Genomic DNA, 16,623 nt, shown 5'->3' with positions numbered 1-16,623 from the left:
AGTCCTTCCTCAGGCCCAAGCTGAGCCCCAGACCCACCTGCTTGCCCATGGGCTCAGGGTTGGTGACGGTTGTGCTGAAGAAGCCATCCCACTCCAGGCGCCCATAGAGGCCAGCCCAGTGGTTGTGCCTGTTCCCAGTGTGGGGCAGGCACCAGGGGATGAGGGTGTTGAACTGTCTGGCAGCAGGGTCACAGGCTTTGCCGGCTGGAAGAGAGGCTGCGGTCACAGGGTGGCAGAGCAGAGCTCTCAGCAGCAGCGTACAGCAGGGACAGCCAGGCTGCGTGTCTGTGCCCAGCCCAGGGACTCAGGTCAGTGGGCAGGACGTCCAGGAAGCAGGCTCCCTGCCACGCCAACCGGACTGCTGCTCGGAGTCAGGATCTAAGGGTCAGTGGCTTTACACCAAACTTAAGGGAAGCCACAGCTGGGGTATGAGTGGAGCCGCACCTTCCACGCAGGAGCAGACCCCACGGAGGGCCCCGGTGCAGCTGCAGCCATTCTTCCTGTCGTGGTAAGTATACCGCAGCTTCCGGGCCATCGTGCCATCTGACAGCCGGACTTCGATGTTGGGCAGGTCGCGCCAGTCTGAGCCTGGGGCCAGAGGGATGTGCCGCATGCGGGCGGCCACCAACGCACTCATGTCCTGAAAAAGCCAGTGTGGCAGGCCCTGCTGTCACCTACTCAGGGAGCCTCTGAGCGCAGGCTGGGCACCACTATCCTGGGCCCTGGGCCACCATGGTGACCAGGAACCCCCCAGGGGCTTATACTCATTGGGGGACACAAACAGTGACCTCAGTTGACAACTTGGAGAATCCATGTACGTCATGAAGACAGCAGCACAGGGATGCGAGGCAACACGGGGAGAGCAGCGGGGGTAGGGGGGCGGCTACTCTGAGCAGGGGACAGTCACGCACAGCCCTGCAGGGGGAGCAGGCCACGGAGCTGGGGGTTGGTGTATTTGGGAAACACACAGAGAACTGGCAGTGAGAGATGAGGTTGGAGGGTGCAGTGCCAGACACACCATCCCCAACCGACCTGTCCTGCAAAGAACAGGAGCTCCAACTGAGGCTTTGTGGGACCTCTTGCTGCCACTGGGGCACGGACAGTGGGGGGCTGAGGGCAGCAGGAGACACAGAAGCGGCAAGGGCGAGAGGATGGGGCTTGGGTCAGGGGCCTAGAACTGAGACAGGGCTGCAAGGGGCTGGTTTGAGACCCTGCTTCCACCACATGTCCGTTCCCATGAACCAACGCGTCCAGGTCCTGGACGGCTGGAGGGGGGCTGCACCCGCTGGGGGGCGCCATTACCTTACAGATGTGGTCCCTGAGGATGGGCTGGTACTGCGAGCCCCGGAGCTGCCTCTGGAACCAGGACTGAGGCTCCCCATTGTACGAGATCTCCAGCGCTGAAGCTCCGTTCCGGACCTCAGGCAGGTCAGACATCGTGTCCCGTACTGTGATGGTTCGAAACGGACCCGAGCTCAACCTGCAACAGCACAGACAACACCTCTGGGGACCCAGACAGCGACTGTCCTGTGTCACAGCTGCCATCCCGACTGCGGGTAGGGAGGGCAAGCAGGAGCGCCTACCTGGTTATGTTGCTTACAAACTTCTTGTCATCCACGACGACACTCAGCTGGCAGGCCCGGGGCGCAAACACGTGCAGCGGCTCCGGGAACAGGGGGAGCTTCTCTCCAGGGGCAGCCGCCAGGATGATGGCCCGCCTCCGCGTCTGGGCTACGCCGTACTGCCCAGCCTGCAGAAACACGCATGGTCAGCAGGCACCTCCCACTGGTCAGACCCAGGCCGGCAGCACCTGCGTGGGACCCAGGGTCTCAGCACTTACAGGGGAGAAGAGGCCAGAGGACACCAGGAGCCCTGCCCCCCAGCTGGCAGCCCGTGACCACAAGGGACAGAGAAGACGGCGGCCCAGCACCCACCCCCTCATGCAGACACCTACTAGCTGCTCTCCAGGCTTTCTTCCCACTCCGGGCCATTTCACTCTGTAACACCAGTGACTGAGTGGGACGTACAGAATGGTTGCTTTTCAGATGAGGCCTCGCCCCTCTGGGTGCCCCAGTCCCCGTCCCTGCAGACGCAGCCACTGGCGGCAATGGGGTTTGCACGCACTGCGTCGCCTGGGGGAGTCCTGCTGGCCTGGAAGCTGTCTGCACTTCCTTCTGCCAGTGTGGCTTCACCCACTGCCCCCACTGTGGGGCTAAACGCTGCCTAGGGCCCCGGAGCTGCCGCCACCGCATCAGGAAAAATGAGCCAAGAACAACGCAGCGCAGAGCCCCTCGCACACCAGCCCTCCTCCAGGGGAGGCGGCAGCTCTCAGGGGACACAGAGGTGGGGGGGGCCCTGGGCGCCAGCTCCCCCTGTGCCCCCCCCGCCCCCTCTCCTGCCCTGCAGCACACCTGCAGCACGCCGAAGGTGCACTGGTAGCCCATGCGGACCAGGCAGCGGAGGGTGAGCTTCAGCACCATGGAGCGCTTGAAGGACACGAAGTTCCTGACATTCTCCAGGAGGAAATACCGCGGCCGGTAGTAGTCACAGTAGCTGTGGGAGGCGGAGAGACCACAGGGGTCACTGTACACACCCGGGGAGGAGGACCTGCTCTACAAGGACAGGCCCCCAAATGCTTGACGTGTGGTTCTCCAGAAGCTGCACCTCTCAGCTCTCAAGGTCCCTCCCCAGTGAGAAGCAAGCCTTGGATTTCCAGAGGCGGAGTTCAGGCGAGGGCTAAGCCAGTCACTGCTCACTCCACACACTGGGCTGGCTATCTAGTCGCCCTTGGCCAGCACGGGACACAGAGAGGCTTCTGCTCCATTTACCTGAGGAAGGAAACCACCAGGGAGTTCTTGAACTTGGAGTAGGTACGGGAGTTGAAACGGTTCATGCCACTGAACCCTTGGCAGGGTGGCCCACCGCACAGCATCTCCACGTCCCCCTTCTGAGGCAGCTTCTGGCCACGGGAGTTGGTGGCCTCCCCAGCCATGACCAGCTTCAGCAGCACATTGCAGTCCTCCGTGAACACCGTGGAGCCAGGGTTGTTTAGCCGGAATGCCTGGGCCGCGGGGTCCCACATCTCGATGGCCCACAGTGTTTCCGAGATGCCTGGTGGATATGGGCACAAATCCGTGCTTTGGACCCCCTTGAATGGGACCCTCGAGTCAGAACTGTGACCACAGCCAGGAAGGTCTCCCAGGCAGAACCTGCCCGATCCAGTTTTGCTGGTTGTGCGGGCTTACCTGCCTGGTGGAATCCCTCTGACAGTCCGCCACAGCCAGAAAACACATCCAGGGTCCGCAGCTTAGGCAGTTTGATTTTGGCCTCGGGTTCACTGGGCTCACACGTTTGAGCCTTTGCCCTGCCTTTCCCTAGAGGAAAGGCCAGAGTAAGTCAGGGCCCCCACTAGCTCTCCTCCGACACCTTGCTGGCCTTATTTTGTGTTAACGGCAGACAAGGCAGTAACATCAGAGGCTGGTCTGTTACACCAAGTGGTTCCCACACATCCCAAGTTCCAAAGGACGGACTCGAGAAGAACCCCATGGAAGGAGGACGTACCTTTGCCCTTCCCCTTCCCCTTATTTCCAGGGCTACGGGCATGGTTCGGGGGGTCTTCGAAGGTTTTGCTCTTGGCGTTATAGGCCTGAGAAGGGAAGAACCACAACAGTCTGGCAGAGAAACTCACTAGTCTCTTGGTGAACAAAGATGATTTAAGAGGTTAATTTGATAAAGATCCACTTAGTTTCTCCTTAAATATGGCCAAAAGCAATTGGCTACCACTAAGAGTACTTGACTTTTATTTCACTGGAAATAGAAAGAAAACATTCTACTAATATATGTGTTTTATGTGGCTGACACTGAGATTCCTGCTACTGCAAGAAGCTGGACTCCTCATTGTAGAAACAGGCAAAGTGTTAATGTGAGGCTACCCACACTGGGGCCTGGGGCCACCTGGGCATGCATCAGTTTAAGGGGACCCAACACAGGAATGCCACACTCAAATTTAAAGTGATTTGTATCGACAGACTCATGGATCCTCTTATTAACTACCTGATTGGTTGTACAGACATCCGTTGGAGGCAGATGCTGGGCTCAAAGGCCTGAGGGGCAGGGCTGAGTCAGCTGAGGGAAGGGGCCTCTTTCCCTGCCTCACACTAAGGCACCAGGCGGGCTGGTGAACCACCTGACTGACAGTCTTTGAACACAGTTTAAGTGCAGTAGGATACCAAGTGTTACATTTTCTTTTTTAAGCCAAAAGCATTACGTTCCAGAACCCACATGTCACAGGTTGGTACTGTGGATAATGAAACCGCCTTCTCAGGGGCTGCAAGTATGACCTGAGGCCCCCAGCCCCATGAGCCCAGAGCACCACCTCGAGGAAATAGAAGCGATCTGGGCCGCCCGCTGAGAAGTCCTGGAGACACTCTGGCAGGTCCTCGCCATACTCCACGGTGCAGCGGCCCTGCACAGCCTTGAAGTCCACCACGGCCTCCTCGTCACTCCAGTAAAGCAGGTTGATGTCTGCGTGGTAACTTGCGGGGGTGGACTTGTGCGTGTTCTCCGGCCTGTGAGCAGAAGGATCACTGTTAGCAAGCCTCGGTCAGGTGGCGGGTTAAAATGCATCAGTCCTGGGGGTGCTCCAAACCAGTGGGTGAAGATGACCCCCCAGTGGGTCAGCTCAATTACTGTCCCCCAAGTTGGCGCTGAACGCTACAAACCAAGTAGATTCCCTGATATGAACGCAGTGAGCAGTCTGCTAGCTCTTCTTGGTTGTGACTGCAGGCCCAGCAGACGGGCCCTGCCTGCTGGTTGCTAAGAAGCATATCTAGAGCTTCTTTCACCTGTACCAGCCAGACTTCTTGTTTCTTTCCTGTTATTACAACTGATTATTACAAGGACTTCAGAAAATCTTTGACATTAACTAAGCAGCACAGCAACTTTGTACCCATCCATAAGGGATATTTCCGGTTAGCTCCTAAGCACTACCAGTCAGGGTCCCAGGAAAAGACGGAGTGAAACCAAGACCTGGGGAAAAGCATTGATGTAGAAAAATCCAAGAAACAGGGAAGGGGCCTGGGAAGAACAGTAGGGCTGACGGCAGGGAGGGACCAGGGGACAGGATAGAACTTGGATGCTCATAAATGGACTTAAGGTTCTCTGGGGGGACCTCTGAGCCTGGGACATGACACCTGACTGTCACACTTCAGACTTCTGGTTAAGGGTTTCCTTTGGGAAGAACTCTGCAGCTTTAAAACAAAGGCATAAAAGCACGGCTATGAAATACAATCACAGTCATTGTCAGCACCACCAAATCAGAAAACTGGAACAACTTCCTTTTCCTAACTCTTAAAGCACCACCATGTGTGCCATGTTATAACCCCGTTTCAGGCAGAGCCTTCTAGAAGAGTCTGCTGCCTCCTGGGAGAGTGAGACCATCACTGGCCTGTAGAACTTGTTGAGTTTGATCTTGATGTCTGTTTCGTTGGGCCTGCCGTTACTCTTCTTGCTGCAGAAGATCTCTTTGATGCGGCCAATCCGGTACGGCTCAGGGGCGTCCAAATTGCTGCCTTTGATGTAGTCGGAGTACTTCCGGTAGTGTTCCGGGTATAGGTCTTCATCCACAGGCTCCTTCCGTGGGCGCTTCACCGGACTGGACAGTTTGATGCTGCAGAAAAGCAAATATTGGGCACCAAACTTGAAACCTTGAGAAGTAGCTAGTTTAGCATGGCTCACCAATAATAATAACTCCTGAAATTCAAACACCTTATAAATGAGTGCAGCTAAGTGCCCTAAGATTTAGAGAAAGAGTGAATTTTCATCCAGTTTAAAGCAAGCATTCTCTGCCTGTGCAAGGCTGGCTATAGTAGTTGCTAAGGTCGTACGAATGCTCCCCACTCCCAGCCACAAGGCAGGACCATCTTTGGTGGCACATGACTTGTTCTACTCAAGTGTGAGCAAAAAAGCCACAAGCACTTCCGGGTGAGCACGCCTAACTGCCAGGAGAGCTCCCCCATGCTTTCCCTTGGCTCGGATTGGCAACTTCTGAGAAGGCAGCAGCTCTGTCTGCCCAGGTCCTAAGCGACCCAGCAGGCTGAGCACCCTGCTGAACCATGATGCACACACAGCACAGGCCAGAGGCAAACCTCAGAGGCTCTGGGGTAGTGATGGAGGCATAACCTGAGCTCCCCTGACGGAAGCGCTCATCTACAGGAGATGCTGGCAAGGTCCATGAGGAGACTCAATCTGGGCAAGCTGAATCTGGCCCCGACTACTGTGGTAAGGCCGGTCATCTGACTTGGCTGCCAAGACCACGGGGCTGTACCCTCTGAAGACTGCTATTCAGGGAGGCAGCTGCCCCCGATGGTTTGACAGGCTCCAAGCCTCTGACCTCCTGTGCCAACATTTCTGCTGTCCCAGGAACACCTGGTCAATGCACTGAGGGGAGTGCTCCCCCTGCTCGCCAAGGACAACTGGTGCTGGGGGGCCACATGCAGCCTGCACGAGGCGGGAAGGACCCTACCCTCCGAGTTCCGTAATTCACCGTAACTGAATTGAGCATGGGGACTGGGTCCCAACTGGGACTTTAGGAAATGGAATTGCAAGTCAGGAAACAGAAGTTTGGAAAATGTTGATTAGTTCCAACCACATGCTGGTTCTTAGAATGAACACAGAATGGCTCAAGAGTGGGAAATTGGCAAAATTGGCAGCTTTGGTTTCCTCCTGAAGAGCCCCAAGCCTCCGATATGCAAAGAAGTCCTTTGACACATTTTGGTAAACGGGGATTGTAACTCACACTCACAAACTCTACCCTAAGCCAGGCACTGTGCTAAGGACTTCTCTTTTGACTCACTCAGTCCTTAAAGCCTGGCAGGCGAGCTGCTCCCCTTGCCGTATGACAGAGGGACACTGAGAGGAGGTGGGCTCTGTCCCAGGCCTCACTGTGGCCAAGAGACAGCAGAGCTAGGCAGGGGCCCACCACAGGCCGTGGTGCTCCTAGGCAGTGGCTTCTCTGCCTTCTTTCACAGAACTTACAGCATCCTTCTGCAAAGGAATTATAGTCACTCTCTACTAATGGCTGGCCACTACCTGAACACCTCAGATGCTCATAAGACAGCTCAGGCTGCAGTCAGCACTGGGGTGCAGGGTGAGGGTCACCACAAAGTCAACCCCAGGCTGGCCCTGGCCTGGGCCAAAGGGCACTCACTTGAAGGTGAAGGCCTCAGGGAGGAGGTATATGCCACTGCCCACCCGATACTGAACGCCATCCTTGGTGGCCGAGCTGTAGAGAACCCGGCCGTCCAGGTCCTCGAGCTGTTCCATGACCCTGGGAATTTCTTTTTGCCTCATTTCCACCAGACGGGCACAGCTTGCGCAGAACCTGAAGGAGTCAAGGGCAGAAACGAAAGGCCTGAGGTGGCCAGGAGTGACTACAGCAGCCGCGGGCTTAAGCCAGAGACTCCAGAGACCAAGAGAAAACATTTGCAGAGGTGTACAGTCTAGGAAAGCCAGCTCCTTCACGTTCACACTTTCAAAGCACATACTGGGGACCACAGCCCAAAGATACACACACCACCAGAAAGTGATAAGCCAGCCCCACTTTTGCGAATCTGAAATAAAAACCCTAACATGTTAACAAACAAGAGTCTAGAACATGGTAAGGATACACCTCAAGTGAGAATGCAGAGGGTGGTTCAGTTAGCAACTCAGAATGTCACAGTGGCCTCATCCCATTAACTCTCACTTGCTATTTGGTAAAATCCAATGTGATTCCTGATTAATAAACCTGTCAAGGAGAGCTGGAGAGTGCCTTCAGAAGGGACTCAGTCAAAAGTCAAGAGAAAGCATGTGCCCAGGCTGACTGGATAAGCACCAGATCTCAGAGACCTCCTGTCTTTCGCCCCATTGGTCTTACTGCTGCTCTAGAGGCACCAGAACTTAGAGTCAAAACAGGTGAGGTACAGATGGTAAGCAGGCATGGGGCATGCAACATGGAAAAAAAAACAAACGAAGCCAGCCTCCCCAAAAGCAGTCACCTGCCAGCTACAACAAAACAGAATCAGAGGTCTCACTTCGGTGAAATACCAAAGCAGCAAAAGCTCATGTGTTAAGATCAGTGGCGCATACACTGAGGCACGTGCAGAAAGGCCAAAGTGGGAAGAGCGCATCCTGCTCCTGGCTACCAGAGTTCCTCGTAAAGGCAGCCCTGCCCAGGCCATCTGCTTGCTTGAGGCAAATGCAACCGAGTCAGGCTGGTCTCTGCTTAGCAAGGAGAACAGTCAGGGGGTGGGGAGGGGGAAGCCATCCACCGGACAGAAGCACAAGAGGCTAAAGTGACTCAGAAGCACAGTGTCGCACTCACTTATACTTGTTGTCCTCTGTGGGCTGGGTTTTTGGAGGTGACTCAAATCTCGCATAGTCTTGATCATACCAGAGCTGGTAGAAATAGGTCTTCCCATCATCCTCCGCCTTCAGGGCCTCCGGATCCATGCCTCCCTGTGGGGACAGAGCCACTACGGTCAGCCAGGACCCCACAGCAAGGGAGGGGCACACGCGAGGGGTGCCGGCCACTCACCTCCAAGGCCCAGTTCTCTGATGGAGCTCTGTAGACGACCTTGACCTTACTGTGAATGTAAGACAGCTGCATGTCCTCACATTCGTCTACCAGGAACAGCTCCAGGGGGTCTGACGTGGCCCCGAGAACTGTGTCTGTCCCAGCACAGAACCAGTGGGCGTGAAACATCTGCCCATTGCTGCTGTCCTCCCACAACGCCGTGACCCTGGAGCCAGATGAGGGGACAGGAAGAGTTATGAATCTGACTGATGGATCTGGACCGAGTCTACTGAGGGGAACTTGTAAGTTTTTTGGTTTCAGTCTAGGGCAAGGAGCTGCTGTTTGCACAAAACAGGCAACTCCTACTTGTTCAAGAGAAAGCTTGTGCTTGTTAGCAGGCTGTGGACTGTGGAATTCCTATGTTCTTGTCTTCTCGAAGGAAAGAATTCAGTCGAGAGACTTGTTATAACCGCAAAGGATTTTTTATTTAGCAAAACAAAAGGAAAGTACACACCAGAGACAGAGGAGCAGACTGACCCTCAGGGTGGGGAGCGGCCCACGGAGTTTTGTATTGTGTCTTTATGGGGGTGACTTGCTCTGCCTCCCATTCTGTCATTACCACACCACCCTCCGGATCCACCCGGGTTCCTCCTTGCGCATGCTTGTTGTCTGCCATCTTCCCATGGGGGTGGTGGGGCAAAACCACATGCAAATGGTATTATAATGATACCACAATGGCCTTGGGGTTACGAGCAGACTGTTTTCCTTTACTGCGCATGCTCCACAAAGTTGGGCCTGTCCTAGCAACCTGTATCTTTTGCTTACCGGTCTGTGCTAAGCCGCAAAAGGGGTTGGTCTAAGGGAGACAGGATGGTCTCTGAGAGGAGACGCGGTGGTCTGCCCTCCTTCTCCCACTGCTGCTCAGTCTGTCTAACTGCCTACCCTCACATGCTGAAGTCAAGCACAGGGAAGGGTACACACCTTGCTAGATACAGTGGCTTTGAGGAATCATCTGGAATGACAGAGACACAGTCCCCCACTTCCAGGGTTTCCAAGTCAATGCATACCTTCTTATAGTAACTCTTCTTCCCGTCAGTCTGAACACAAGAGAGGTTAATTTCAAGAGAGTATGGGATGAAGGTAGAGCCGCAGGTTCCCATTAACTTCACATAAGGCGTAACTCATACGATTTCATTCATGAGTCTGGCTACTGCACAGAACATGCACTTCCTGTGGCTGGAAGCCTGCAAAGGGCACCCACTAGTCCTCCTGTAGTCAGCTCTGCCCCATGTCAGCAGATCGGACTCCAGCACTTGATTTCAACAGCACCGGTCACCATGGCCTTTAGGCCACACCCCACCCCACCCCACCCGACCCCCACCCCCAGCTCCTCTCAGCCACAGGAGCCTCCCTCCTTTGCTGGAGGAAAGCTGGTCCCCTCTGGGGGCCTCTGCCCAGCTCTTCTCCAGGTCTGCATGCAGCTGGCACCTCTCCAACCATCTGGGTCTCAGCTCAGATGTTGCCTCCTGGGGGAGCCCACTTCCACCCCGCAGTCTGTCCCCCCCAGCCCCCTGCACTGGCACACCCGCACCACAGGGTGGGGGCCTCACCCCGGCCAGGCCTGAAGCAGCACCTGGCAGGGGGCAGGCCTCATGCCTGTTCAGTGAGCTGACAAGACTGTATTTTTGGCTTATGGACATCAAGGAAGCAACCCTGAGAGAACTTCTGCTCTCCAGCGTTGGAAAAGGAGCCGCGACCACAGCACAACGGGGAGGCAAGCTATTAGGGCCCTGAAAACACCCCCTCCCAGGCCAGAGGGGGTGGTGATGGCTCTGTTCAAAACAAGCTTTGACGGGGAACCAGCCCAACACCCCTCCAACTGTGTCTGATGCCCATTTTGGAATATTTGGGGAACAGTCTTTGGGCATACAAGACAACCGCCTTTGTGGTGCTCAGGAGACAGCTTGTTTCTCAGAACAAACAATCCCCGGGGGATTACCCTGACGGCTTCTCCAATCCAAGAGATCCGATTCTTGTTCTGCTTCTTCTTCTTCCCTTGATGCATTTTTTTGGGTGATGGCATCTCTGGGATGTTGTCATCGACTTCTTCGTCATCGTCTGCCTCCTTCATGGCCATGTTGGGACACCTACAAAGTCAGTGTTATAAGCAAGGCCCCTTTATAAGTAGAACAATGGGGGTTATTTTCGTGAATAGGGACAGGTCCAGGGACAGCTTGAGACAAAGGAATCCTGCCTGTTCTGCCCATCGTGACCCAGCTGTCCCCAAATCTCCATCAGCTGGCATTTTCCTCTGCTAAAGAGCAAGCACTGGCCAAACCTCACCTCCTTTCCTGGCAGGCCTGTTTGCTCCGTCCGGTACCACCAAACTTAACCATATCCTTACAAGCTTTACACTTCCCACACTCAGGTTGTTGACAGACCTAAAAAATATGGGAGAAGTGAATCAAACGACCATCAATAAAGTTAGTAACTAGTTTCTCAGTGAGCTACGATTTTTAAGAATTGTGTATTTAGCCTCATTTGAAGTATGGGACATTAGCGGTTAGGCATGAGGTGGTAACATTTGTATCTTCCAGACTCATGGTGGTGTGATAGGTGTGGGGAAACGAGAGCTCACACTGCCCAGAGGGTAAGTGGGAACCGCCAATCTGGAGAGGGCAGTTTTCTAGACCAGAGTTAGGCACGTAGCCCCTATCCCAGCAATTCTACTTCTATATTAGAGACAGTCCCAAGAAGCCTTGTTCAGGGACATCATCACAGCACTATTTATAATACTGAGATTGCCCATTATTGAGAGCTGACTTGGGATAGTCACATAGTGACATGCTACGGACAAGTCAGTGAGGTAACTACATCTACCTGTATCAACCCAATAGTTCTAAATGATGCCAGTTATGTGTATTTAAGATTTTACAAGCTATAAACACTGAGTATATGAATGCTAGATGAAAAAATAAAACCACCAGAAGAATGGTGAGAACGTGTGATTTCCCAGTAAGGGCTCCACTCGGGGTGGAAGGAAGGGCACCGAGTCCAGCCGACAGTGTGAACACAGGGACGCTTGAAGGCAGCTGCTGCTGTACTTTTATGTTTAAGTTTTCATGCAAAAAAGGGTTAAACACAGGCATACCTTGGGGACATTGTGAGTTCGGTTCCAGATCACCACAATTTAAGGCAAATAGAGCAATAAAGTCAGTCAAATGAGTTTTCTGGTTTCCCAATGGATGTAAAAGTTTGTTTACACTATACTGTAGTCCATTAAGTGTGCAAGGACATTATGTCTAAAAAAACCAACATGTGTACCTTAATTGAAAAATGCTTCATTGCTAAAAAATGCTAACCATCTATCACCTGAGCTTTCAGTGAGTTGTAATCACTGATCACAAGTCACCATAACAAAGGTAATGAAAAAGCTTGAAACATTCTAAGAACTACCAAACTGTGATATAGGGACATCCTTTTGGAAAATAGTGCCAAAAGCCTTGCTCAACACCATGTCAGGTTGCCACAAACCTTTTATGTGAAAAAACAAAAGCACAAAAAACACGGTATCTATGAAGTGCAATAAAACGGGGTCTGCCTGTAACAGATGCCAAAATATTTCTAATCTCAGGATGATAGGACTGTAGGGATTAACTCCTCCAAAGCAAAGAAAACACACAAGAAATTCACAGAAAGAGAGGTCTTTTAAGGCCTCAAGCCTAAGCCAGACAAAGTCCCACTTTCCTGGGAAGTTACACCATGAGACAAGGCAGGTCTGGCGAGGACATCCCCTCGCGGAGGAGGCAGCACCTGTCAGGGAGCCACGTGCCCTGCGCTCACAGCTGGGCTTCCGGGCAGAGCCAACACCACCTGTAGACCAGGCTCCTCAGGCAATGACAGTGGCATTAGCAGCAGGTGCCCAGCATGCCTGTTTCAGCAGCTGTTCTGCCGGTATTTGTCCCAGGAGGCATGCAGCTCCCCTGGCCCCAGGTCGCTAACTTTCTCCCAGCTGCCATTTTCCAGGTCATGTTTGAGCAGTGAGAGTCTGAAGCCAGGGAGAGAAAGTGAGTTCCTCCGATTTTGCGGGGAACCCAGCCCAGGTTACCTCACAGACGCCACACCGCCGGCGTTTAAAGGCGTTCTCTTTATCTTCCCTGTCATCCTTTTCAATCTGCTCTGAGAAGAAAGTGTCAAAGATCTGGTAGACCAGCTTGGTGGTGGTGGCTTTTGTGGGGCCTTTGTCCTTCTCTCTGGCAGAGTGCCCGATGGTCTGGCGTCTTTCTGCTCGCCTGAGAGAGAGAGGTTCCCACAGAGTTAATGGGCTGGGCAGGGGCACGCAGGACACCCGCCTTGTCGGTCTCGGGCCTTCTGTTTGTCCTCACCTCCTCCCCAGTGTGACACCAGCCAACTTGATGAGGTCTCTCATGCAGGGCGTCAGGAAGATGGGCTGCTCATCACTGTCCCCCGCCTCGTCGTAGCTCTCGACTTGTTCCACCACAAACTGGGCGTGTCGGAGGAGGGAGTCCTCTGTGAACCGGTTCAGGTTGAGCACAGAAGGGGGCACAGTGGTCTTTTAAGAAAAAGATCAGAAGTTGCTCTTAGGCTTAAGCAAAACTGTTGTTGAATCAAACTGAAATGCAATTTCTGCTCATTCTGGACACGAGTTCTCTAGCAATCTCTGTGCTGAGTGTACATCGGCGTGAGTCCCAGATCATGAAGAACCTCTACTGCTTACCTCTATCTTATTGATCAGGTCCTCATAGGTTGAGTCAGGGTTGCCCTGCAGGAACTCGACTACGATTTTACTGATGTAGATCTTCTCCTGCATCACGCTGAAGAGCGGCGCGTACTCCGGGTTGGGATCCATCAGGATGTACTCGGCAAAGGCTGGGGTCAACAGAAAAAAGGTTTTAAAAAGCAGCTCAGACCCGATGGCAGCTGCGGTGGCCAGAGGGCAGGGATGAGTCTGTGAAGTTCTCGGAACAGTCTAAGAGTCACCCGTACCCAGAAGCCAAAAGCACGCTAGGTACGTTCAGAGCTCACTTGTTCAGAAGCGGCCTCGGACAGCTGGAGGACGCAGCCTGGCCCAGTGGCTCTCGTTTCGCTTGTGTCTGATTTTTGGAATTTGGTCTGAGTTTGAGCTGCAAGAATGTGACCTGCTCTCCTACCTGGAGGGTCTTTCAGGCCAGGTGTTAACTAATCGGACCCAACAGTTTCCACATAGCCACGCAACGTGCACGTGAGCCCGCTGGGATCTCCCAGCAGAGCCCAGCCAAACCCTGGGGGGACCAGAGCGACTGCCCCACTCAGGCCCAGTGCAGTCCCCCACCGGCCATACGTACAAGTGCTGAAGCCAATGAGTGCCTTTTCCCCTCCGTCAAAGCCAGTGATCCACCACTCATTTATGGGGCCAAGGTTTTTGCCATTAACACCACCTATGAGAGGGAAAAGAAATGGCTCCCTGAAAGGAAGGACACAGAGCTGGGACTCACATTAAGAAGCTGGGAGGGCCAGGTGGCACTCTGGGTGCCTGGCTGAGCTGACATTTCTTATCAGCCGAGCTGGGCCGCCATCAGTCATTATCAGAGCCACCAGAGCTGACAGCCACTCTGGCATGGGGTTTCAGGCCCTAACTTGCAGGGGTAGTAGTTCCAGCTGCATACTGCTTTGTAGAAGGTCCTGTTCGTTTTTAAGACAGCTGTCTCGAACATACCCCAGAGTGTTCCATTTACCTTCAAGGGATGGATCGTCATCATATATCGGTTTTGCGGAACCAGAAAAGAAGAGCTCAACATTCTTCTCGATGAGGCCAGTGTCGATCGGGCACAGGTGACCACGTTTACAGTACACACTAGACAGGCAACAGAGAGTATGTTGATGGCCGGCCAGCGAAGGCAGGCCCAAGTACAGGGTTCAGACCCAAGGTGACGGGACCATGTGCAATCCTGAGGCTTGGGTATTGCTTGGTTGCCAGAACACGAGGTCAGCACAGTGCTCTGGTCCAGAAGGTCCGTACCCTGTTCTGCCAACTGTGCACCAGGAGTTTCAGTGTCCGGGACACCGTCAGTGTGACTGACAGTGAGAGGACAGACCTAATAAGGGAGCAACTCGCTGCGGTGGCCCTCAGCATGTGGCTGACGGAGAAACACTGGCTTCTCAAACTCACTCTACTTAGAGCTGGGCAGCCATCTCCGCTGTCTGGCTCCAGAACATTTTCCTCACCCAAAACAAAACCTCAGCCCCGTTAAGCAGCCACTCCTGCTCCCTGCCGACCCAGCAATCAGCTTTCTGTTTCTGCGGGTTTGCCTATTCACGGTATTTCACACACGGTTAATCTTACGTTATGTGAGTTTCACCTCAATAAATAAGGCATATCACGTAACAGCACAAAAAGGGGCCCAACCCTTAGGTTTGAGGGCATCCACCCAGGGATACTCCTTGACATCAGGGGGGATGCCACACCTAAGGAAAATGTGACTCAAGAGCTCCCCTTATGGACCTGCTCGTGCTGGCCTTTAGGACCACCCTTCTGCACCGAGGTGCCAAGCCATCCCTCAGGGGCGGGCCACACAGGGTCTATGCAGGTCTTGAGAGCACCTCCCACCACACTCCCATGGCCGAGGCCCTAGTAGGGCACAAATTCTCCTCTTGGAATCCCACAAAACCTTAAAAATGACATGAATACCTTGAGCTGAGCTCTCCTATTATGTGCCAGACATGTAGACAGACGTGGGTAACAGGCCTGCCTGGGGATTGGAAGTCGAGTGGGAAAGATGGGCACATAGCAGGGAACAGGGTGCTGCAGACCTCCAGGAGGACCAAGCACCCGGCCCAACGGGCTGTCCACAGGCCCGCATAGTATAGGTGACACCAGGGCAGGTTCTGAGTCTCGGGCAGGGGCTGACCCGCTGGCTCAGAGGTTGGACCCCACCAAAGACTTGTGCCTCACCTGCCATATTTAGCCCAAGTACCAGAGGTCAGCGGAGTCCCTAAGTAACCCAGGTAGCCAGGCTCTGATGGCCTGATGCTGAAGCACATTATTCCTGGAAGGTGTGTCCTGGTGCCACCTTCCCACCCTACAGGAACGGGGCCACAGAAGACCTCATCTTCAGGAGGAAGCCAAGAGATCCCAGTCTAGAGTTCCTGACTCCGGCAGCCTGGCTCCAGCTGTGGCTCCCGCCATCCTCTATCCTGAAGAGCCCCACAGGGAGACATAGAGCACAGGTGTCACCCACATCTACCCCACCCAGCACATTCCAGATGTGCCAGCAGGCAGAGGTTTGGGCCAGGCCCTAGGAATCATTGGTAGATGGACAGTGTCCAGATGCAGATCAGGATCCTGAACACAGTGGCGAGGGGATACGAGCATCCACTGACCACAGGGAGCGGCTGCAGGACATGCTGGGTCTCGTCCCAGGGCACGAGACCCCCACCAGCTGTAGGGCAGGGGTGTGGGGAAAGGCTACCTAAAAGCCATGTCCACTGAGGCCACACACTTGTCCCCATCATTCTCTTCTCCAGGGAGAGAAAGCATGTACTAAGGCCCGAAAGGAGACATGGGCTGGCCGTGGAGCCAGCTAAATGAATGAGGGTGCTGAAGAACATGGGACCCTGGGAGCTCAAGGGCTTGTCTGAGTCTCACAAAAAGGATGGTGCAGATGCCTTGGACCTTCACTCAAGAGAAAATTCCAGGGTCATGGCCATAGCCTGCGAAGCCCTGAAGGACCCGGCCCCTCTCTAGCTCCCCAGCTCCAGCTCCTACCACCCACCCCCTGCTCCTGCTATTGCAGCTGTCCCCCAACAGCCAAGGCGAGCCTACCTCTGAGCCTTTGCACCTGCTATTCCCCCTCCACCAGGGGTGCCCTTCCCCAGACTCCCCCTTGGCTTGCTCCCTCCTGCCACTGAGGGTTCTGCTCAAGTGGCTTCTCCTGCTCTGCAAACACTCTCCCGACCTCCTCTGCTCACCATGCTTTTCACAGCTGTTGTACCGACAGGTATACATTTTTCTGTCTCCATGAAAGCAGGGACCTGAGGTGCTCTATCCACAACACATGGACAGGCCCTCA

At 54.1% G+C, this 16,623-nt stretch overlaps 1 protein-coding gene across 7 annotated transcripts in view; it reads right to left on the bottom strand.

Annotated features, from left to right (window-relative positions):
• DNMT1 (DNA methyltransferase 1) overlaps positions 1 to 16,623 on the bottom strand; it is a 40,734-nt gene that overhangs the window by 3,462 nt on the left and 20,649 nt on the right. For all 7 annotated transcript variants that reach the window (XM_057490089.1, XM_057490090.1, XM_036903442.2 and 4 more), the window contains 21 exons: positions 14,290 to 14,408; positions 13,900 to 13,992; positions 13,293 to 13,444; positions 12,940 to 13,127; positions 12,663 to 12,846; positions 10,898 to 10,995; positions 10,554 to 10,701; positions 9,536 to 9,651; positions 8,576 to 8,780; positions 8,363 to 8,496; positions 7,208 to 7,381; positions 5,447 to 5,668; positions 4,376 to 4,568; positions 3,562 to 3,646; positions 3,246 to 3,374; positions 2,829 to 3,111; positions 2,412 to 2,553; positions 1,584 to 1,750; positions 1,303 to 1,480; positions 445 to 640; positions 38 to 204 (listed from right to left, as the gene is read on the bottom strand). In XM_057490089.1, coding sequence (XP_057346072.1) covers positions 38 to 204; positions 445 to 640; positions 1,303 to 1,480; positions 1,584 to 1,750; positions 2,412 to 2,553; positions 2,829 to 3,111; positions 3,246 to 3,374; positions 3,562 to 3,646; positions 4,376 to 4,568; positions 5,447 to 5,668; positions 7,208 to 7,381; positions 8,363 to 8,496; positions 8,576 to 8,780; positions 9,536 to 9,651; positions 10,554 to 10,701; positions 10,898 to 10,995; positions 12,663 to 12,846; positions 12,940 to 13,127; positions 13,293 to 13,444; positions 13,900 to 13,992; positions 14,290 to 14,408 — 3,373 coding nt within the window. The remainder of the gene's footprint in view (positions 1 to 37; positions 205 to 444; positions 641 to 1,302; positions 1,481 to 1,583; positions 1,751 to 2,411; positions 2,554 to 2,828; positions 3,112 to 3,245; positions 3,375 to 3,561; positions 3,647 to 4,375; positions 4,569 to 5,446; positions 5,669 to 7,207; positions 7,382 to 8,362; positions 8,497 to 8,575; positions 8,781 to 9,535; positions 9,652 to 10,553; positions 10,702 to 10,897; positions 10,996 to 12,662; positions 12,847 to 12,939; positions 13,128 to 13,292; positions 13,445 to 13,899; positions 13,993 to 14,289; positions 14,409 to 16,623) is intronic.

The sequence above is a fragment of the Manis pentadactyla genome, chromosome 12, assembly GCF_030020395.1.
Source record: "Manis pentadactyla isolate mManPen7 chromosome 12, mManPen7.hap1, whole genome shotgun sequence".
NCBI lineage: Eukaryota > Metazoa > Chordata > Mammalia > Pholidota > Manidae > Manis > Manis pentadactyla.
Note: the sequence above shows the minus strand (reverse complement) of the source record. Positions and strands in the feature narration are given on the sequence as shown.